Here is a 24,266-nt window from a genome sequence, read left to right as displayed (position 1 = left end):
GTGTAGGGACTAAGTAGAAGTAGGAAGATAAGGCATGGAGAGATTGACTTGATCACGGGGAACAAGAGTAGAGTAGCCGTTACCAAGATTAGAGACTACCAACTTTCAATTACTTCTAGTTTTTCAGTTTTTTAAAAGATTGTTACTATTCGCCTTATATGGCAAGAAACATTATTTCATTTTATGCATTGTGGATGGATGATTTTACTTTAGCTTTTGATAATAATGAAGCTTCTATTTTGGTTTACAAAGATAATGATCTTTATTTTAAAGAAAGACATTGCAACAACATATATGAATCTATGATTGGTGTAGGTAGTACGTGTATTAAGTAATATTTATCATACAAAATATACATGAAATATCATTATTTTGTGTAAACACATTACTAATTTGTGAAATATTTGTTTAAACGCTTATATGTTATAAGTACACAAACTAGTTTTAAACCTCAATATCAATATATGTTATGTCATTAAAATGATACAACTAATAAAAATAACATATATTTTCCGACTACAAAAGTGCTATGACTCTATAGATATTTATCAAATATACTCGTCGTTTATCTGTACAACTTTATTAAGCTTTGTCAACTGTTTAAACAAGTATCATAGGGTCTTACGTTTACGCTTATTAAATATACTTGTCCTTTATCCGTTTATCCGTACAACTTTATTAAGATTTGTCAACTATTTAAACAAGTATCGTACACTTTTACGTTTACACTTATCAAATATATTTCTCGTTTATCCGTACAACTTTATTAAGATTTTTCAATCGGTTAAAAAAGTATCGTACACTTTTATGTTTACGCTTATCAAATATACTTGTCATTTATCCGTTTATCCGTACAACTTTATTAAGATTTTTGAACTGTTTAAACAAGTATCGTACACTTTTACGTTTACGCTTATCAAATATACTTGTCGTTTACCCGTATCTGCGGTTGTTAAGTACAACCTTGGCAGATAACTTTATCCGTATATCTGTATCTGCGGTTGCTAACTACAACCGTGACAGATAACTATATCTGTTTATCTGCAATTGCTAACTACAACCCTGACATATAATTATATTCGTTTATCCGTATCTTTATCACTACAACTTTATCACTATAAACTTTAACTAGATTTCATTACCTAGAAACCACAATTTAGATTCCTTGCTTTAGCAAACATTTCCAAACACAGTTTTACTTACAACGAATGTATTACTTTTTGGATCATATTAAAAGTATCATTATTATAGAAAACCTGTGACTCTCAGTAACCTTTGTGTTGACCCTCAAAATTACATGTATTCTCAGGAGATCATTAGACAAGCGTTCAAACAGAAGACTGGTCATGGATTACATACGAGCTAGCTATCTAGTTTTTGTTATCTGCTTACCTGTTTAAGGAAAGTAATGTACTATTATTATCTGTAAGAATCCTGTATTCAAACTTAATGATGGAATACAAATGTTGTTTTGTTTATTGTTGTACTTGTCCTATATATTCAGTTTACTTGTGATTCATGAACTTAGTTGCACAACCCGACGTGTTCCGCCGCCTCGGCCAGGGGTGTGAAAGATTGGTACGATGAAGACACTCTTTAGGAGGCTTCTAAGTACCCTAAAAGATTGCACAAAATCCTGATCTGAAACAGGCAACAAAACAGAAAATGGCCCATCACAACATAGTTTTCGCGCTGCAGGGAAACATGGGGCTACGTCACGATGGTTGGCAGGTCACAATTTGGAAAACGAGATCTTTGTGTTGCCGGGCTGTGATCAATAACCCACCGCACTGCGAGAAGTATGATAGTTATAGATGAGTATTCTAATCTTATGTGTGACAATCGTCAAATTCTGGTCAAGTCAAAGTCAAACAAAGTCAACAAGTCAAACCGGTCAACTCATCTAACCCTTGTATATTAGGGTTTCCATTATGATTCTTATTGTACAACTCACAATCTTAATACAAAGTATCACTTAGAGTTTTCACGTGTTCGGAAATTCTAAACCCTAATCAGGGTAAGTGATGTACCAAAACGATAAAACACTAGTGCATACCCATCGAGGGTGTCTAAGATCCTTAAACATGGCTTAACGGGGTTTACGGACCTTGAGTTGCGAAGCCAAACCCTTAAAAAGGTCATAACAAAGCCTCTCCCAATCTCTTTCACTCTATCTCTCTCTATTAAAAATCTCTACCAAAAGTTCCTTTAACTTTTTGTAATCATTCGGGTCATCCCGACCCTTAACTAGGTCAAAAACCACTTAAAACGGGGTAATTATTGGTAAAATAGCCTTAAGGAACCAAAGTCTCCCCTTAGGAAGCGAACCCTCTTTGACCGAACCCGAACCCTCTTGGACCGAAACCTTAGTAACCGAACCCGAAGCTTTAAACCGAACCCGAGACTGGAGCACCCGAACTTCTCCTTCGCTTCTTCCTGCCTTCGCCTTCGGTCCCTCCTGAGGAGTTCGCCTGCGAGATAGCTCGGACCGAACCTCCCCCCTCTCGGTTCCAATACACCAACCGAACCATGCCTTCGGTTCTAATGCTGCTAAGACCGAACCCTCGCACCTTCGGTCCCCATTGCGAGAAGCTTCGCAGAACTACCCTTTTTGCCCGGTTTTCGACTAGTTTTGCATTTTAAGTCCGTTTTTAATTATTTTAACGCGAGTTTTTCACCCAAAAATCATATTTCAACATATAGAACTCCATATTTCATGATTTTATCACGTTTTGGGTATAATCCTTATCCAAGATTAGTGGGTAGGATATTTTAGGTAGAGTGTTGACTTTGCCTTTGTGTATGACACAAGCAACCACCCCATACCCACTCCATGACCAACCCTTGTCCTTTCACAATACATGGTCATTTCATTGTCCTTTTCCCACCATTTTCCAGCCACACTCTTAGTCAAAGGTTGGAAAAACTCTTATCTCTCCTCACATTTCTCTCATTTTTCCTCCAAAAGACAAACACCTTTCTCTCTCAATACTCTCTCTAAATTTCGAGATTCAAGGCTATTCTCCAAGCTTTTCTTATACTTTTGGTAAGTATTATCATCCTTCATATGATTATTTCACTTCCTTCTACTCAAATCATAGATATCTTACACAAACATCATCATATTCATGTTAGATCTTCGAATCTTCAAGGCATCTTCTAAGTGTTCTTGAGTAGAACACTTCTTTTCTTCAACATCCATCCACTAAGAACACACAACGTGAGTTCATACCCCTATCTTTTCACGTTTTTCTTAAGTTTTAAGGGGGGGGGGGGGGGGGAATTGTAACACCCAAAGTCAGGAAGGCCAAGAAAGGTAAGGAAACCCTAAGTTTAAGGGACGACTCGTCGAGTCCAAGGAGGAACTCGGCGAGTCTGAGCGGGATCCAGGTCGAGGAGTAAGTGACCGACTCGACGAGTCAGCCAAGGAGACTCGGCGAGTTTGGTCTGTACGAGGAAAACCCTAAATTCGAGACTTGGAGCCTATTTAAGCGCCTCATTCTCTTCCCTAGGGTTCCTTTACTGCCTCTCTAACCCAGAATACCAAACCCTAGACGCCATATCCATTGTTGAGCCAATTATTACCTTGAAGAGTGCATTAAAGCTTGGAGAAGGAAGAAGGATCTTGAAGGTGCAAGAAGGGGGCTATAGATCTGGGATTGGGAAGATATTTCTGAAAATTTGGAGGTAATAAACTAGTTCTTGGACTCCTTTGCACCTAGATCTATGTGTGAGTTTTGGGGCTTTTTAGCCATGATTAGTATCCATTTGAGTTAGCAGCCAGATCTGAAGTTGCTACTTCGGATCTATGCATATTTTGGCCTTGTGAAGCATAAAGTATCTGCCCTTGAGTTGATTTTGAAGCCTCTTTGCCTTAAACCCTAGTTTATGGTGTATTTAGCCTAGATCTCCTTCTCTACACGTAAAGTTTGCAACTTTACGTGAGGAATAGGCTTGGGAAGGGTAGATCTACAGTTTGGAGTCCATGCATGACTCAAAAGTCCTCTGCATGTATGTAGATCTGAATGGACTCGACGAGTCCTTTGAGTGGACTCGGCGAGTAGCATGAAGATTAGTAGGAACTCGACGAGTGGGATGAACAACTCGTCGAGTCGGATGAAGTTGGGCAGGAACTCGGCGAGTTTGAAGAACAACTCGGCGAGTCTGTTGAAGGTTGTCTTGGACTCGGCGAGTTTGTTCTTGGACTTGGCGAGTCAGGTCACGAAACCCCAAACCCTTCGAGTTGAGACTCGAATCAGTGAGTCGGGCAGGTCAGGACTCGGAAATCGGTAGACTCGGCGAGTCATGGACTGACTCGGCGAGTCGAGTCGCGAATGGAAGGACTCTGAACTTATGAACTCGGCGAGTCAGTAGGTTGACTCGACGAGTAGGGTTGACTTGGGAGGTTGACTTTGACCAGGACTTTGACTTTGACAAGAGTTGACTTGCTTGACTGTCGGGGGTCAGTTAGACTAAGTGTTGCATTGATTTTGGTAGCTTGGGGAGCTAGCGGAGCAGGAGTTCAGAGAGTTGCCGGTCAGCAGCTAGTGGGATCATCAGCGAGTTCAGCTAGTGTAGGTGAGTTTCCATTTGTGTGAATGGGTCTACGGCCACAATGCCGACCCATGTAGTTATGAGTAGAAGACTCGGGGGTTAGCCCTAGGCACAGTATGCTAGTATGATATTCAGGACGAGGTCCAATGATAGCGGGCGGGTGCCCAAGGAATGGTTTATGTGATAGTTTATACTTGTTGTCTGTGTGATACTTGTATGTGCCTGGTAGGGAGGTGAGTGTGGGCGAGGTCCCGTATCTCATCAATAGAAGAGTGTGGATGGTGTTCCACATCTCATTAGCAACAGATCAGGGGCGAGGCCCAAGTTAGGGAAAGAGTGAGTGTGGGCTGGGCCTGTATCTCACTATCAGTAGGAGCATGGACGGGGTTCCATGACTCATCAGTAGCAGGTCAAGGGCGAGGCCCAGGATAGGCGAGGCCTTTGGACAGGATCCGTTAGTATGTGTTTAGCTTATGTGTTGTGATATTTTTATGTGCTATTATATGTTAGCGGGCGAGGCCCTGTGACAGGCGAGGCCTGAGTGAAACAGATCTGTATCCGAGCGGGGCTCGAAGCCAGGCGGGGCCGTTGTAGCGGGCGAGGCCCGAGGTAGGGGCGAGGCCCAGGATAGCGGGCGTGGCCCAGTATGTGCAGTATGTGGTTATGCATGGTATGTGGTAGGGTGGGGAACTCACCAAGCTTCGTGCTTACGGTTTTCAGTTTTGGTTTCAGGTACTTCCGGTAGCGGAGGGAAGAGCTCGGGGTGATCGCATGGCACACACCATAGATTAGACAGTCTGGGAATGTTTTACTCTGATAACGAACATGCGTTTTGGAAACTAATACTCTGATTATGTTTTGGATCGATAATTTTGCTTTAAGTAATGTTTTATTAAAAGGAATTTTTAGTCTTGAATTTTGGGACGTTACAGGAATACAAGTTAAAACACTAAGAACACAACTAAACTCACCCAACAACTTTCATCAGAAAAGTTTAACTCCATTCATGGACTGTTTTGGTCAACTTAAACATTTTATTGTTCAAAACTATATAAGGTGCAAACAGTTCAGGTTCATACCTTTCAAATGACTACTTGCACATCTCCATACGATGTTTCTACAATTTATGGTGATTTTTACAAAACAGCCTATCATTTCAAGAACAAATCCGGACCAGTCTGTGAATATGGACATTTTTACACAAGTTAAATGTCTTTAAAAATCATAATAAAATTTAGGAACAAACTAGAAACATTTTACAAACTCCCAGAGTTTACGGATTCTAATTTCGACTTCAAATGATTTTTCTGTGATTTTTCTAAGAACAGGAATGAAAAGGTTAAAACTTAGAAAATGGTTAACAATTTCATTTACACCTTGTGACTTGTTGAGCATGGTGTGTATCATTATGTGCATATATGTGTTATATTATATGTCATTTTGTCTTGATAAATAGACATACATCAGAAAACAAATGGATTCTTACCTCCATAAGTATGGTAATTAATCAGAATAAACAAAGTTTATATCCATTGCATACAAACATTTTGATAAACTAAAATAGGTATAGTTTATGTTCATTTACATTACAAACAATTTGATAAACTATAATAGGTATAGTTTATGTTCATTTACATTACAAACAAGTTGATAAACTATAATAGGTATTGTTTATGTTCATTTACATTACAAACAATTTGATAAACTATGAAAAAGATAGTTCATGTTATACGAGCAAACTTCCTACGAAAGGTTTTATTTCTACACAAGAGTTTTCGGTTCACCACGTAAATCTGTTAACGAATAACTTATTGAGACATTCGCTTCACGTTACTTTTAAAGTAGCACAATAAAAGTCCTGTAATTGTAACCAGAGTCTCTTGGAGGGAGAGCGTGATAGTTGTGTATAGATCTATATTGGGATTGACACCCCACACCTTGTTGTTAGCTGCAGTAGGACCTTGAGGTCTACGAGTGACAAATGTCATTAACGTCCGACGCCTAAAGAACGTCGCATACAAGACCGACTGGGTCATAACATGGTTATAATAACTCACTTAGGGTATTCACAAAACATAGGATTTACGGGAACTTCACGAAATCAAACGAGTTTATGTCAATTTAAACTTGCATTGTTTTTACTAGAAGTATGGGAAATTACTTGTACATTTCGGTCTTTGGATTTTAAGACTACATTTCACACTTTAAGAAAAATATTGGATTTTTCTGGATAAACACCACATTTACAAGGAAAAAGACTTTTACTACTGCATTCAAAATCTTATTAACTCACCAACTTAATTGTTGACACTTTTTCAAAACTGCTTATATTCTCAGGAAATCAGTGATACAGGAAATCAACAGTATTTTGAGGATGGGACGTTAAATCGTCAAACAGTTCATTCTGTCATCATAATGTAATTGATTTTGAACATGTAAACATATACTATGGTGTAACCTTTTCAATTATATTTATGATGGTTGTATTTACTTTGAGAACTATTATACTCGTTGTTGTGATACTATACATAAAGTCCTCCACCCCCGGACGTTTCCGCCATCCTTGGTTTGGGGGTGTGACATTATGTCCTCTCCAGTCTGATTCGGGTCAGATCAAAACCCCTTTTGGGAGGATTTCAACCTTTCCAAACCTTAGTTAAATGTTCATGTTGGCTAGAACACCTTTTGTGATCAAACCACGACATTTACCGTGGATTTTGCACAATCCATGGCTATCACACATAGTGTGACTCAAAGGAACATAAGAAACTCAAGTAATACACTACGTACTTTCTGGAAAAACCGAGACAACACAAAGGACAAGATAAAGGGAAGCATATCCAAAGAACACCAATATAACTCTACCACAAAGCAACAAATCTTCACTTTAATAACTTCTACTCAAAATATGGTAAGCACACAAGCCACACATTCACTTTGGGATTTGTTGGTTGCAAATACGATAGGTTTCTTGGACTCTACAGTTAACTTAGCTTAAATACATCACAAACTTCAAACTAGGCCCTTAAAGTATGAGAAAATGACCCTTTACTCCATATACATGACCACAAATCATTTTCTTACACTTTGGCCCATAAAACTTGACTTAAACCAAGATGAAATGTTAATATAACAAAAGGGCGTAACATAAACTATCCTCGATGATGAAAATGAGAAATTCGACTTGTAACAGACAATGAAATTGATGATAATGATGGGTTGTTAAAATATGTAACTTATTTTTACAAACTAAAAGTTAATATACTTAGCAAATACATGTCTTGATATTTCATTTCTTGTACACACAATACACCTGTTCATACGTATATAGTCCTAGGAATTCACATCTTAATATTGCTTTTGTGTTTTGAGGTTCTTAAAGTTAAATCCTTGTATGAGAGTTAGCATTACCAAAACTAACTCCTTATCGCTTAAAGGATATGTTGATTTTGATCGGGGAAAGTGTTGGACATCTTGAAAGTATGTTAGCGGAAACTATATTTATTTAAGAATTCTTTTGATTTCTTGGAAAAGCAAGAAAAAAGATATTGTTTCATGATCTTCTACATAATCTAACTATAGAGCACTTGCAACAATATGTTATCTTGTAAAGTTATGTGGATTTTAAAATTGATGTTTGATCTTGGTATAAAAATTTAACTTTTGTTAATATTTTTCTTACAATGAGTCTACTATTAAGTTATCTTTAAATCTCATTTACCATGAAAAAACTAAACATTATAAAGTTTATGTACTACGTGGAAATGTTTTATAATGATTGTTAAAAATTGTAAAAAAATGCTTTGGAAAACAACATGATGATATTCTTACTAAATAGTTGATGTTTGGTCAATATGTAGAGAAATGGGTCTTGTTGATCCCTTCCTGAAAGTTGAGTTTCCAACGTTAACCTTTGGGGGGGGGGGGGGGGGGGGGTGAAAGGCATAGTCCTGTTAAATTAGCCTTATCATTAGTAGAAAGAGTTTGTTGAGTGCAAATTGATTTTCATATAAGGTTTTTTTATTGTAAGTTTTGTTTCGTTTGATAAAAGATAAAGATGAAGTTTCTGAGTTTTTTACAATATCTCACAATCATGATCTTTTGATTGCATCATCAAAACAAAAGGGTATATGTTATAGGAAATGTCACCTCTTACATTGAGGAATCGGCACACAAAATACAAGTCAATAGCTATAGAAAATAGAAAGCGATCCTCAATCAAGGATCTTGCGGGCGAATTGTATCCTTTATTGTAACCTTGGATGGATTATCCATGGTGTTTGCCAACTCAAGACGGCTTTTGTCAACTGTTGGCAATTCTTGAGCCGATCCTTTCCCTGATGCCAACAGATGATCTTTACTTTTACCCCACACCACCGAGTAAAGACCCATCACTATGATGATGGCTCCTATCAAACTGTTAATAAATATAGTTGGATTTAGTGAAACAAATATCTATATATAATTAACCGACATATATAGTTTGGTCTCTAAACGAATCAAATATCATACCTTCCAAGGTGGACTTGCTCAGACAAAACGATGGCACCAAGAACCGCAGTTATGATCATGCATAGCGGGCTGAATGCGGTCACAAACACTGGACCTCGAACCCTATTCACAACTCCTTGAACATAGTATGCAATCCCGGAGCAAACTACCCCCTACCAAAGTATTATTACTATTAGTATTGATAATTATATATTGAAAATTTAAAGCACTTAATTCATGTATATGAAAATCATAGACATCGTGTCAAACTTTGAATACCCAAAAAATTATGCATACTTTTGTATTTATATATTAAGAACTCTATTCAAATATTTCTTTCTTTGTATAGTAGAAGTACAGTCTTAAATTCATGCTTGCCTCAACAAGAAGATGATAGTGTCAAACAAAAAAAGGTCCTTTTGCTTTGAAAATAGTATAATTTACATCCCAATGTTGGTTATGAAACCAAATGTCGAAGACATATCAGTTTATTCACGGATCGAATGAGAATACGTAACACCAACCTTTACGGAAGACTTTAAAAAGTGGATGCAAAATGTTTTATCTTGTACTACGTACACACGTAAGTGCACAGTAGATCCCATAACCATGAATGGTAGTGCAAAATCAAAGGAGAATATATATATATTTTATTCTTGTACAGTTTCTATTTTGTCGAATTGAAACATATGCTTTAAATTGGTTTGTAAAAGGAAAAGGAATCTGACAATTTTGAGAAGCAACTCACAGAATAAACAGATGCCAGAAGCCTAGAATCGAATCCAAGAGCCCATGCTTTCGGATCACGCTCCATGATCATGGCTATAATTCCGCCTTCTACCGTACCAGCTAAACATATCAACGATGTTAAACTCAACTCTGCGGGATACTCTTTCAGCGTAATGGACTGCATGTATGCACATACAAAATTAATCAACATCATCAATGGTTAATTACTAATAAAGATGATGTCTTTTTGACAAAAGGAACAACATGAAACGGTTTTTATCTTAAAATGATACTAGGTGGGTATAAATATGTTATTAAAAAATTTTGGTCAATGAATGTATAATAATTAATAATATAAAAATGGGCTTTTTTTTTTTTTTGTATTTTTCATAATATTATATGGCAAAATACATAAAGTATCTTTACATTTTATAGCAGCGTAACTGTTTTTTTGTAATAAACCATTAATTTTTCCTTGTATTAAAAGCTTCGTTTTTTCTGGATTTAGTAGCGACCATAGGATTTTTGTAGTAATTAAAATATTATTCTTTTTTGTGTTGTTAAAAACTCTACGTAACCATGCATGTAGTGAATTGATCAACATTACATATATAATTAAGAGCAAATGCGTAAAAGCATAAGGTATTTTCAAAGGTTTATGGATTAATCAATCCTTATTGACTGAATCGATAAGAACAGAAGTAATTATGTTTTATTTGGTGGTTGGTTTTGAAATTGAAAGACATGTTAGATACCTGAACGATGAAGTATCCGGCCCAACTGCAGGTACAAATCAGAATCATAATAGTGCCGGCGAGATAATGTTGGCCGGACGATGAAGCAGCGGCGGCGGCAGCCTTGTGGGTGGTTGTAGCTCCGTGATGAGAGTACCACAGAATGTCAACAATTGGTCCTTTATACAAAGTCATCACCGTTGCTCCGGTCAATGTAATCACCGTTCCAACTATTTTCGCTTGGCTATGCATACGTTTCAGATTCACCTTCTCCAACCTGAATCATAATAGAAAATCTTTAGATTATATATCAAGAATTCAAGAACAAGTTCCATCTATCATTTCAGAGTCCGAACTTAATTAATCATGAAAAGGTTACCTGAAAATCAATGCCAGTACGAAGGTGAGGGCAGGAAGGACATTGACGATAGCAGAGCCATATGTTGCAGATGTGATCGACATCCCCAAGAAATACAAGTTTTGATCGATCACCGGCCTATAATTATTGTCAAAAATAACAGTTAATTAACCCCTATTCGCTGATAAATAATTAAATCTATATTTACTAGTCGAAGTTACATTATTAATCAATTAAACTTGCCATAATTTAGCTGTATAGGACATACGCATGCATGTGAGTGAATTCTTAATTTATCTCATTAAAATCGTATACTTCTTTCCTTTTTCTTTTAAAAGCAAAATACATGCTTGATGGTAATTGATACTTCACGTACATGCACTTGGCAGGACTATATTGTATTCTTATACGCAAGGAAAGAGTGATAGCAGAGAGCCAAGATTAATACCACATGAGTCATGTATGATCTGGACACAATACTTTGTTATATTGTAACATCAGTGGCTTCTCCATCATATATCCATATATTTAGTAATGGTATAGCGACATAACCAATTAATGTTTTCGGATATATATCAGTTTTCTTGAACCTTTTATGCACTATATATATATATATATATATATATATATATATATATATATATATATATATATATATATATATATATATATATATGCTGTGCTACTCATATTTTAATTTAACTTAAGGGTTGTCTGGATTCTATAGGTAGTTTAATGCACAAAATAAGATGATTAACAAGTAACGTTTCATATAGGAATGTGTTTTTTTGTATCAGAGAGAAAGAAGTGGTTCTCAGAAGAGAAGAATTACTCTAGCAAACCAAGAAGCAGAACTTTGAGGAAGACAGAACGTGTCATCTTTGGCCGTATTTTCCTGCAAAATTAGAGCAAACAATTCGTTAATTTCAACTCATGATTAAGCGTAGGGATGTTCATTTTCATGTGGATGTGCATCCTTGAGAAACCAACCTCTCAAAAGCAAACGCAAAAGGAGCGATGACAAGAGTAGCTGTGGCATGGCGGTAGACGACCAGAATCCAGTGGCTGAGTCCTCGCTTCATGCCGATCATGGTTATTATGTACATTCCTGCATAACCAAACTGGAGAGCAACCATGGCTATGTATGGTTTTGATGAATTCAGGACTTCTCCTAGCAACCCCATTTCACTAGCTAGCTAACTGTAGTAAATATATGTGTATATAATTATATATATCTCTGATGCGAGCAACTTTGGTGTACTTCAATGGTGGACAAGGTTGGGTTTATATATACACATGGGAAAGCAAAAGTTTAACCTAGCTAGGTGGTAAATATTGAGCTAGTGGAAATCAATGGGAACACAATATTTGCCACTCCATCTAGTCATCTATATATGCTTGCAGCAAGGGAGAGCACTCGCTTTGATTCTTTCATTAGAATATTCTCTCATCCAGTTTAAAGCAATTATCATGATAAATGATGGAATCTATAAACTTTATCTATAATTATTTATCATTTTACTGGAGGAAAAAAAAATATAACTAGCTACGTAAAAGAGAATGTATATATATTGCGTCACCATGTTTATTCTAAATATAAAATGGCGATAATTTGAAGATAACATTGCTTGTTATGTGACATAGCTACTTGCTTGTTATGTGACATAGCTCCTTGATAATCATATTGTTTATCACACATAATTCCTGATTTTGTCGGTTTTATAAATGATTATATATGAAGTCTCCATTCTTTGTACAAGGTGATTGTTTATTACACATAATTCATGTTTCGTTTTTATTACACATAATTCATGTTTCGTTTGGACTTATAACTATAAGTGACTATATATGGAGTCTTCTTTTTCTCTATAATGACTTTCTTAGAGGAATGATCTTGGGCTCCATATTTTATATCTTTTATATATATATATATATATATATATATATATATATATATATATATATATATATATATATATATATATATATATATATATATATATATATATATATGTGTGAAGTTCTTGTGGAGAGGAGGACCCAATATATATAATCATTTATAAGACCTTGTCACATAGAGGATACACTAACAAATACAAAAGCAATGAAATTATATTTTTTTTTATTATTTTTATTGAAGTATTTCAATCCTTCTAAGAACATTATTATATATATAAAAAGATATACTCAATTACATTAATATCAATATCATGTGAATAGCTTTTTTATTATGTAAACTTAAGTGAATATTTCCTTAAAGTATAATTTTCGAATGAAAAAAAAGGAAGAGTATCATACTATAATTAAGTAGCTTTTATAAAGTGAGTATAATACTATAACATCTTAATTTCGCAAAAAAAAAAAACACATGCATGAATAATATTATAATACACAAATAAATAAATACTATATTATTACTTATTAACCCTTTTATAATTTCTATAAAATTTTTATTTAATGGACCATCCATGACCCCACCCCAACAACGAATTCTAGGAGAATCTCTCTTATAGTGCATTGAGATTACTTGTGTAGGGAATCTAATGTGATTCTACCAAAATTCGCATAAGAAAAAGGCGTTAGAAAAGTTTTTGAAGTGAACAATGGGGATCTTCCATTGGAGAGAAAAATGAATGACAACCATATAAAGAAAGTTGTTTTTGACTTGATCACTATTTCACAAATACACACATGATATATGTTTATTTAAGTGAGAAATTATCGGTAATGTAACGCCAACTTTGAGAAACATATTTTATGAAATGGGTAGATTGGTGGAAATTTGATTTTTGGATTAATGATTGTTTTAATGTTAAGTTATGCGATATATATATATATATATATATATATATATATATATATATATATATATATATATATATATATATATATATATATATATATAAAATGTTTTCACTATCTATTGTGTGCATATATGACTGATTCTGGACCAATCATTTTAGTTATTTTAAAAAATTAATTAATACATACTAAATGCTGAAGATGTAATTAATATTCATTATATCTTCAACATGTAATATGCATTAATTACTTTCTTAAAATAACTAAAATGATTGGTCCAGAATCAGTCATACATGCACACAATATATATATATATATATATATATATATATATATATATATATATATATCTATTCTAATAAGAGAATAGTTTTATTCTCCTTTTGACATGTGTCATTTATTAGGCCTTATAATTAATGCATATGTTATTCTCTTTTTGACACGTGTCACCTTATTATGTCTTCTAATTAATGCATGCTACTTGTCAACCTATTGATTCTTCATTTCAAATTTCAAAATTTAAATTTCCCACTTTAATTATATTAAAATAGTAACATTAGAATAAAAAATAAAATAAAATTAATACAAATTATAAAGTGATATAATTTCACATATTTATTTAAATCAATGATTATAATTATATATAATTAAAAAATATCGTAATTAATAATTTATTTAAAATAATTGATTAATAATTTTGAGTTTTTATTATAAAAATTCAATTAATTTTGTAACCATGGTTTCCATGGGTTATAAACTAGTATATATATATATATATATATATATATATATATATATATATATATATAGGTTCAAATGTTTTTAACAAGTATTGTGTGTCTGAATGTACCAATGAGAATGCAAGAAATAATAAAAAATTAAATAAATCATTTAAGGGTATTATGGACATTTTGTACTTTTTAATTAAGGAATCATTCAATTGAAATCCTGCAATTAAGGAAATAAAATCAATATTTTTGACCTAGTCTCTCTTGCATCATGTATTATATTCAAGGAATCAATATTTCTCTGGTTCGGTAATCCACATACCCTTGTCCTCGGTTAGGGTTCTTTCCCCTTCCATCTTCAATTCTCAGTTGTCCTTCAAACTCTCTGATTCTGATTTCAAGTTCAGGTATCTGATTTTGGATTCTGATTTCCAGAAACCAAACAAAAATCAACACAACATAAATGGTATACACACACACTCGATCGTCAATCGTTAATTGATATTTTCAAAGCTCGAAGATAAGTTCTTGATCGTTTTATTTCTCTTTTTGTTTTGATTTCTCAGGAATCGATAAGTTGTGAAGAGAAATTCTGCATTGATTGCAAAACCTCCAAAACACTGTTGTGGAGAAGCGGTCGTGTTGGTCGAAAGGTCCAATTAATTGATTCAATCTTTGATTTCAACTGTCCTTTATTCTTCAAATCACAATCTAATCAAGTTGCATAAACAATTTTGTTTTTGTTTCTGTTTTTGTTACACAGTCGTTGTGTATTTCTACTCCGATGATGATGTTAGGATGAGGAAGCAGTTGAGGATAAAGGTGGTGGCGGTCGGAAAAGAGGTGGTGGTGTTGCATCCATGGCCAACAGGTGATCTTCTTCTTCTTCATCTTATTTTGATTTGAATCCATGTAAATTTGGATGTTTGGGTTTTCCTAAAAAAATTTATGATAATGGATGGGATATAACTCATGGTTGTTTGGGTTTGTTTCTTGAATTCAAGAAACTGAATTGGTAAGACTATCACTAATTTTTTTTGAAGAAACTGAAGAAGCACACCACGTGTTTGATAAAATGCATAGTTGAAATCTAGGTATTTGTAACTGGAAACAAAAGATTATTTACCTCAATCCTGAAAATAGATTTTACATCCAATTGTTTTTCTGATTTTGAAAATAGATTTTACAAATACAAATGCATCTTACATGTTTTTTTTTTTTTTATTTTTTTTTATTTTTATCTGTGTATGCTTTTGTAAATGCCCAAAATAGACTAGATGAGCGTGAAGGTACATCTGATATAAACTACATCTTTGTAGTTATTAATTCAAGATACATATTTGTGTTAACATGATCTTTCCTGCATTTATATTTCAAATGTTTTGTTCGTTGGGTATATTCTTGATAATACAAATTCTTTAAGAATATTCAAAACCATTCTGCAAGAATAATTTATTCTGTAAGAATATTTTTGTTGTATTTTGATAGAATTGTAGTTAATTAGTTATATGTTTAATGTGCAGTTGTTACAAGTGTATCACTACAAAATATTCAACAATGAATTTGTGATAGAATGGCTTGAAGACCTGATGGGAAAGACTCATTGTATAAAATCATTCTCATGCAATACAATTCTGACAGAATGTCAATCTCACAAAATGTCAATCTCATACAATGCTAGCATATTTTGAAATGGCTTAGAGGTCAAACATATACAAGACATATAGAAACGAAACAAGAAAGTGAATGAGGATTCTTTCAAGAATGCCGATATTTTTTTTGCAAGAGATTTCAAGAATGAATGTAGTTTATGTTCATAGTTGAATTCGTTAAGAATGAATTTAATTACTTGTTATATATTATGTATGAATTTGTATTTAAGTTCGGATGTATAAGAATATATTAGAATGTTTGTTATTTTTCAACATCTGATTCAAAAGTTTTATTTTTCTTCAATGATATTCTATTAGAGTAAAATTTTGAAAGAATATCATTCTAACAAAATAATATTCTATTAGAATAAAATTCTGAAAGAGCATCATTCTAAAAAAAATATTCTGACAAAATATAATTGGTAAAAATTGAAATTGAATTAATTAAAAAATTCAATTTTTTTTTTTTTTAAATTAGGAGAATTAATCATCCTTAAAAATCCGAAAATTTCCTTTTATAAATATAGTTAATTGTCCAAAATACTCTTTTGCTAAAAATTGTGTTATTATATGGTGCATGTTATCCCCATTGTAATATCATACACTCTCAAATCATATCCATTGATTAATTTCATCCGTTGGTCCAGATCTGTGCATTCTGGCACACAATACTTAGTAAAAACAAAATAAACTAATCCTATATATATATATATATATATATATATATATATATATATATATATATATATATATATATATATATATATATATATATATATATATATATAATATGGATGAGATCGGTTGAGAACTCATAGTTTCCCGAGATTCCGAAAACTAAAAGTGGAGCGTTAGATCAATACTAATTCATTAAGGGCATGATCGTAATCTTATCAATCTCATTTAATGTTTAATTTTTTGTGTTATTGTAAATATTAGTAGAAATGTCTAAAAAATTGCATTATAAATCAAATTTTCGGATTTTTTAAAAAATAGTATTTTTCAGTTTTTTTTAAAAAGTGTATATTTTTTTAATTTTTTTTATAGAAAACATGAATTTTGAAAAAAATATTTTAAAAATAAAACTGCAATTTTTTTTAAAGAATTTAAAAATCAATAAAATTAAAAAAATTGGAATATTTAAAAAATACTATAATTTTTTAACCAAAAAATCAACATTTTTGGTACATTTATGCATATTTTTACAAATGCATATATGCATATTTCATATACTATAATATTTGTACGGAAATCATAAGAAAACTCATTTTATTTACTAATCTATAAACACAATACAATAAGTATTTTATTCGATACAATATAAAATATAAAAAACAAAAAAAATACTACAAAATTTCAAAGAGTTTTTATGTCTTCGTGTCAATATTTCCATATTTTCTTCAATTTATCATTTTTCACCTCTTGAATATTCATCACAATTTCTTCCAATTCTACAAGAAAATTAAAAAAAGTGATTGATGGAAAAACACTCACAAAAATACATATGTGATTTACATGTGAATCGCATGTAATTCATATGTGAATTACATTGAATCATATGTAATTCATATGTGATTTACATGTAATTCATATGTGGATCATTAACAATGTGATTATAAAATTTGATTTTCACATTTGATTGTATCTTTTAAAATTCAAATGTGAAATTCGCAAGAAAATTAAAAAAAAAAAATTATCGAAGAACACTCACACAAAATGCATGTGTGCATATAGACGTAATTCATATGTAATTCACTTGAGATTTACATGTGAATCACGTGTAATTCATATGTAATTCACTTGTGATTTACATGTGAATCACATGAAATTCACTTGTGATTTAAATGTGAATCACATGTAATTCATATGTGATTCACTTGTGATTTACATGTGAATCACGTGTAATTCATATGTGATCTACTTGTGATTTACATGTGAATCACATGTAATTCACTTGTGATTTACATGTGAATCATGTATAATTTATATTTGATTCACTTGTGATTTACATGTGAATCACGTGAAATTCATACGTGATTCACTTGTGATTTACATGTGAATCACGAGTAATTCATACATGATTCACTTGTGATTTACATGTGAATCACGTGTAATTCATATGTGATTCACTTGTGATTAAATGTGAATCACATGTAATTCATATGTGATTTACATGTGAATCAAGTGTAATTCATATGTGAGTCACTTGTGAATCACATGTAATTCATATATGATTCACTTGTGATTTACATATGAATCACGTGCAATTCATATGTGATTCACTTGTGATTTACATGTCAATCACATATAATTTAAATGCTCAAAAGTTGTTATGTTGTAAACAACAACAATTCAAGTTAACCATTTACATGTGAATCACATGTAATTCATATATGATTCACTTGTGTACTAAATTACATATATGTACTAAATTACATATATGTACATTAATTACATATATGTATATTAATTACATATATGTACTAAATTAAGAACATGTAGAAATGAAGTTACCAAATATAATCCTTCCATTGGAGCATGGACAACTCCTTTGAATAATGCCACCACTAGCCAAAATGCATCTTCTTCACTTATGTAAATCAACAAAGAACCAGTTAAATATCCTCCTATTCACCGAATGAAAAAATTGAAACCATTTTGATACATGTAAGTCTTGTCAAAAATGGCTAGAGATGTTCTTTTACTATTTTCTTTAGACATGTTATAATCATTTTTTCTGTTTTTAAATAATTAAATAAAAAAAACCTTAACATGATCATATTTAAATAATTAAATAATGAACCATATTTCCCTTACCTTCTAAATCTCAGGAACTAAATTGAACTTATGCCTTTAGCTGCTGCGATGAACTCTTAACATGATCATCTTCTTAACCTCTCGACGTCTTTTTTGTTGCTTAGTCGCCATCTTCCTTGTTGCAATTGGCTATAAGCATGAGGTAGTTTTATGGATTTCTTTGCTAATTAAACATTCAGTGCTTGTTACAAACTGATTAATAGCTTTAAATTTTTTAAATTATATGACTCCAACACGAATATTAGTTTCCTCAAATAATTCCAATACCTATATAAAATAATCAAAATTTATTTAACCGAGGTTATTGTTTTTTTAATTTTTTAAATCACTAATTGTTTTTTCTAATTTATATATTCAAACCTTGAAAAAGTGAGATCATTTGCAAGTTGATGAGGGAAAACAACAAGTTAATGAGGGAAAATAGCAAGTTGATGAGGAAAACAACAACATGAGCTGATATGATATGCCTTTAATAAGCACCTACAAAAAGGAGAGGTTTAAGCAATTGAAAGTGATTCAGTGGATATACATAATTGCATATACACATATTTCACGTTGTTTAAAGTACATATTTCTTGTCTTAGAAAGGAAATATAATAAAAGTATATTTTCAGTTATTCTTGGTGAATAAAAAAAATTAAAGTTCTAATTTTTTTTATAAACATCGGTGTTATTGGAGACTGTGAAAACTGTAATTTATAAATATAGCAAAGCATTCCAACCCTTCAGCTCAAGGAATGCTCATTCCAAACACTACCTTAGAGTTTAGGGTTATAGAACAATCAAATAAATAGAAAAATACTAATAGAAAAATGCATTACTAGCTAAATTCTTCAGCTTGACCAATGCATGACACAACATGTTTAGTCTACACCAAACTAGCAAACACTACACAAATTTCCAAGATCAGATTATGAAACCAGAAGGTGTATCCCTCTTAAATTACTTTTCAAATGTCATTGCAGAAGAATGGATATATACTTTTTAGGTCAAACCTTAGACTTTCACATTTGAAATTAACCTGAATGATCTACCAAATTTAACCTAAAACTTGTTTCTGAGAGTAGGAATATCATAAAGTTACATCTAACTACCGATATTTTCTTCTAAATTAATCAATTTGGACATAAATAATCTATGAGTAACTTCAAAAGTCAAACATCAGAGAGCAAATACATTTAACTACAAAAAATTTCAATAAATTTAGCTCAGATTAGGTGCAACACTATTTCCCCTGTTTACCGGTGTAACAAAACGATCGATATCATAAACAATGAGAATCTTTAGCAAAGGATACTAATAAAAAACCATTGAACATCTCCATGAATGATTATGATATATCGGTGTAAAAATCACCTAAAACCTATAATTACTACTAACAAGGAGGCACAAAAAACGGAGCAAAAGCATAAAACAGATGTATACATATTTCAACAACTTACGCAAAAGCGGATAGCTTTCAACGGTCTCAAACCACATTCCAGCTTCACGAGCTTCAACCTTCGACTCCTCCCTTGTAAAATCAAAGAACCACTTAAGCAACATATTTGACCATTTTTTACGACGACATGATTCCATAAACCAGTAGAATGATTCCGTTGAAGAATTCAGGAGATCCAAATTCTTAATCAAATCGAGTTGACGAAACTGATCTCAGCTATAAAAACTAGGACTAGGAATACAGGTAACAGATTGGACCATTTTGTCCTTAAATTATAGATCTCTGAACACATGACTGTCTCGAAAGCATCGTCTTATTCGCCAACACCACCAGAATTTAGTCGTGATTAGAAGGCATTATAGAGGGAGAAAAAGAAGAGATCTCTGATAATATGGAGGTGCGATGTTGGTTTTGCAGAGAGAGAGAGAGAGAGAGAGAGAGAGAGAGAGAGAGAGAGAGAGAGAGAGAGAGAGAGAGAAAGATCTTTGACATTCACCTTCCTCGATTCAATGAATACGGGAGAATATTGACGGAGGAGACTAAGGATTTTGGACGTTGGTTCTGGATTGGAGAATGATCGAGAATGAGAGGGATGTTGAGATGAGCGAGGGATTTGGAAGAGAAAGAAGGCATCGATTGATTTGGGGATGATGATATGATTTTAATACAAAAACGCACTTCAATTAATTTATGTAACATACCCCCGCGTTTAATCATTTCAAATATTTACAAAAATACCACAAAACATTGTAACCATCTATTTTAACCATATATATATATATATATATATATATATATATATATATATAGAGAGAGAGAGAGAGAGAGAGAGAGAGAGAGGAAGGATCATTTGAGAACCTATACTTTCCCGAGAACCCAAGAACCAAACAAGGACCGTTAGATCAAAATAACAGAGGGTCAAGATGATTTGTGGCATTTTTGTAAAAACTTGGAAATAAAAAACACGGGGGTATCTTATTTCAATTTGTTAGAGGGCATTTTAGGGATAGAAAACTTATACCTGATCTTGTCCAACCCTTTCCTTATACTATTTCTCTATGTTCGTCATCAAATCTCTCTCCCTCTCACGTTCTTCATTGACGATAAGGACGACTGCCTCCTCCATCATCTGTCGTCGATCGCCTCCCTCCTACCTTCACTGGCCACCTCTACCTTTGTCGACCACCACACTCCTTGATCTCACGTTCTTCATAGAAAAAAAATTCCAATGAAGATCCTTTGATTTTGAATCGTTTTATCCTCCATCAATTTGTTCCCCGGAGTACACTATAATTGCCGACTTCATCTCGGCCTCCTCTGTGGATTGAAGACCTGAACGGAGAAGAAGATCATTTGTCGATCAAGAATTCAAAGTGCAAAAAATATGAAAAGTGCATCTGGTCTCGATCGCTATACTTACGCCTGAAGCACTTGACCTTAGCCTATCAGATTATCCCTAACTCTTGATATCGGTCTCAATTTTCATCCACTAGAAGTTGCCTAAACAGTGGTTTTTATTTTTCTGCATTTCTTCGGTTTTTTAGATCCGATGTCACTTTTGCTTTTCTGCATTACCAAAATTAAGTTGACAATCTATATGCATGTTCGTATTCTGATTTAGTTATCATATTCAATACAGTATGTGATATTGAAATTACTTAGAGTTTAGAAGTTTTCTTATTAAGAAGAACATTTTTGTGAAAATATAAAACTCTAGTGCTCTTTTCCTTCATGTGTTGCCTTATGAATATTGTTGTTCTCTTTAACATGGACCTTTCTGGTGAAAATATATTCAATTTGTATTCAAAGTGTTAGGTTTTCTGAAGTGCACACAAGTTGCTCGATGAAAGTCCTGAACCAGATTTAGTTCATTTACTTTAATTTTAAGGTAGATTGGCTTAATACAAGTATACAACTTTTCATTCCTTTGTTCACTTCTAATAATCCATATTATTTTCTTAGGATTTTACCATTTCAATTTTTTTTTTCAATTATAAAGTAAACAAATGAACAAAATTATGTTGTTATTTCTTGAGTTTACCTGTATCTTGAGTAGGAATGATAGTTTTCCATGTTTGATTAAATTTTAGAATTTATGATTTGTTTGTAGTTTTCAAATTTCATTATGTTTCAATCATGTACAGAACTCAAAGGCCAACTTCTATTAGTTAATGGAAAAATAGAAGATGAAGTTTATAGAAATATGGAAAGAATTTTTCTTACAATGAAGATAACAAAAGAAGAACCTAAGGTAACAAATGAATAACATTTATTATTGATGCAATTACTTGTTTTTTTTGTTTGATTTAAATTTAATTAGAAGGTGTGTATGTATTTTGTTGCAGGATGTGGCTTTTGTGATTGATGGATGGGCTCTTGAAATTGCACTTAATTATTATCGGAAAACATTCACATAGTTGGAAATACTATCACAGACAACTATATGATATTGGATTACACCATCCCAGAAGGCACGTGTACAACTAGCTACACTTTATTTATTTTGTGATTGCAAATTACAGACCAAATATGTATGTCTAAAGTATCTTTATGTCTTTAACTATTAGCTATTATGATTCAAAGCCAAAACACGGGTAATTTTCAAGTTGACTAAAAAAATTTCATTTCTTAAAAAAGAATTAAAAAAAGTTACTAAAAATTGTTCCTTTTTTATTGATTAATTATTTTTCTTGAATCACATGTAATTCCTTTACAGTAACCTAGACAGTTAGTTACATTACATATCTGATTGATAAAAATCACATGTAATTCACATATGAATTATATGTAATTCACATATGAATTATATGTGATTCATATATAAATCACATGTTATTCACATATAAATCACATGTAATTCACATATGAATAACATGTAATTCACAAGCGAATCACATATAAATTACATGTGATTCACATATAAATCACATATGATTCACATATAAATCACATGTGGCTCACATATAAATCACATGTAATTCACAAGTGAATCACATATGAATTACCTGTGATTTACATATAAATCACACGCGATTCACGTATAAATAACATGTAATTCACATATGAATCACATGTAATTCACAAGCGAACCTTGTGAATTACATGTGATTCACATATAAATCACATGTGATTCAAATATGAATTATATGTAATTCACATGTGAATCAAATATGAATTACATGTGATTCACATATAAATCACATGTAATTCACATATGAATCACATGTAATTTTGTGTGAGTGTTCTTCGTTTTTATTTTCTTATGAATTTCACATTTGAATTTTAAAAGATAAAATCACATGTGAATATTACATTATATAATTGAATGTGAATCTTACATGATATATATATATATATATATATATATATATATATATATATATATATGTATATATATATATGTATGTATGTATTTTTGTGAGTGTTCTTGCATTAATCATTTTTTTTATTTTCTTGTAGATTTGAAAAAATTTGTGGAAAATTTTGAAGATGCAAAAAGTGATAAATTGAAGAAAATATGGAAATCTTGATATGAAGAAATGATAACATTGTGAATCTTTAAAGCTTTTTTTATTTTTTATATATTATTTTGTATCGAACAAAATAATTGTACCATTATGTTTATATATTGATTAATAAAAATAAGATCTTTTATGATTTAATATTATAGTAAAAGAAAAAACTTGCAGTTATTTTTGAAAAAAATGCAGTTTTTTAAGAAAAAAAGTGCAGTTGTTTTTATAAAAAAACTGCATTTTTTTTTAAAATGTGGAGTTGTTTTTTTTTTTTTTTTTTTTTTTTTTTTTTTTTTTTTTTTTTTGAAAAAATTGCAGTTTTTTTTATAAAAAAATTGTAGTTTTTTTTCCTGAAAACATTGCAGTTTTTTTTAATGTAGGTTTTTTAAATTTTTTAAAAAAACATTTTTTTTAAAAAATTGTAGTTTTTTTTTTTGAAAAATTT

The 24,266-nt window shown here is 32.0% G+C and overlaps 1 protein-coding gene across 1 annotated transcript; it reads right to left on the bottom strand.

Annotated features, from left to right (window-relative positions):
• Window positions 1-8,637: 8,637 nt before the first annotated feature.
• LOC145102239 (WAT1-related protein At1g21890-like) lies at window positions 8,638-12,227 on the bottom strand. Its single transcript, XM_079039620.1, has 7 exons — window positions 11,857-12,227; window positions 11,699-11,761; window positions 10,888-11,004; window positions 10,530-10,785; window positions 9,794-9,952; window positions 9,067-9,218; window positions 8,638-8,971 (listed from the first exon to the last, which is right to left on the bottom strand). The coding sequence occupies exons 1-7, from the start codon at window positions 12,048-12,050 to the stop codon at window positions 8,773-8,775; spliced, it is 1,140 nt and encodes a 379-aa protein (XP_078895746.1). The 5' UTR covers window positions 12,051-12,227; the 3' UTR covers window positions 8,638-8,772.
• Between the last annotated feature and the right edge of the window lie 12,039 nt (window positions 12,228-24,266).

The sequence above is a fragment of the Lactuca serriola genome, chromosome 4 (assembly GCF_051521515.1).
Source record: "Lactuca serriola cultivar US96UC23 chromosome 4, Lser_US96UC23_V15, whole genome shotgun sequence".
Taxonomy (NCBI): domain Eukaryota; kingdom Viridiplantae; phylum Streptophyta; class Magnoliopsida; order Asterales; family Asteraceae; genus Lactuca; species Lactuca serriola.
The sequence above is the reverse complement of the archived record's forward strand: the minus strand, read 5'-3'. Positions and strand labels throughout refer to the sequence as shown.

What these genes read in the sequence shown, in the direction of transcription:
- LOC145102239 (XM_079039620.1), bottom strand. Translation starts at nt 12,050, where the DNA reads ATGGGGTTGCTAGGAGAAGTCCTGAATTCATCAAAACCATACATAGCC. An exon ending in GTACTGGCATTGATTTTCAG is followed by an intron (nt 10,786 to 10,887) that starts GTAACCTTTTCA and finishes ATTATGATTCAG; the next exon opens with GTTGGAGAAGGTGAATCTGA. An exon ending in TTCTGGCATCTGTTTATTCT is followed by an intron (nt 9,219 to 9,793) that starts GTGAGTTGCTTC and finishes ATACTTTGGTAG; the next exon opens with GGGGTAGTTTGCTCCGGGAT.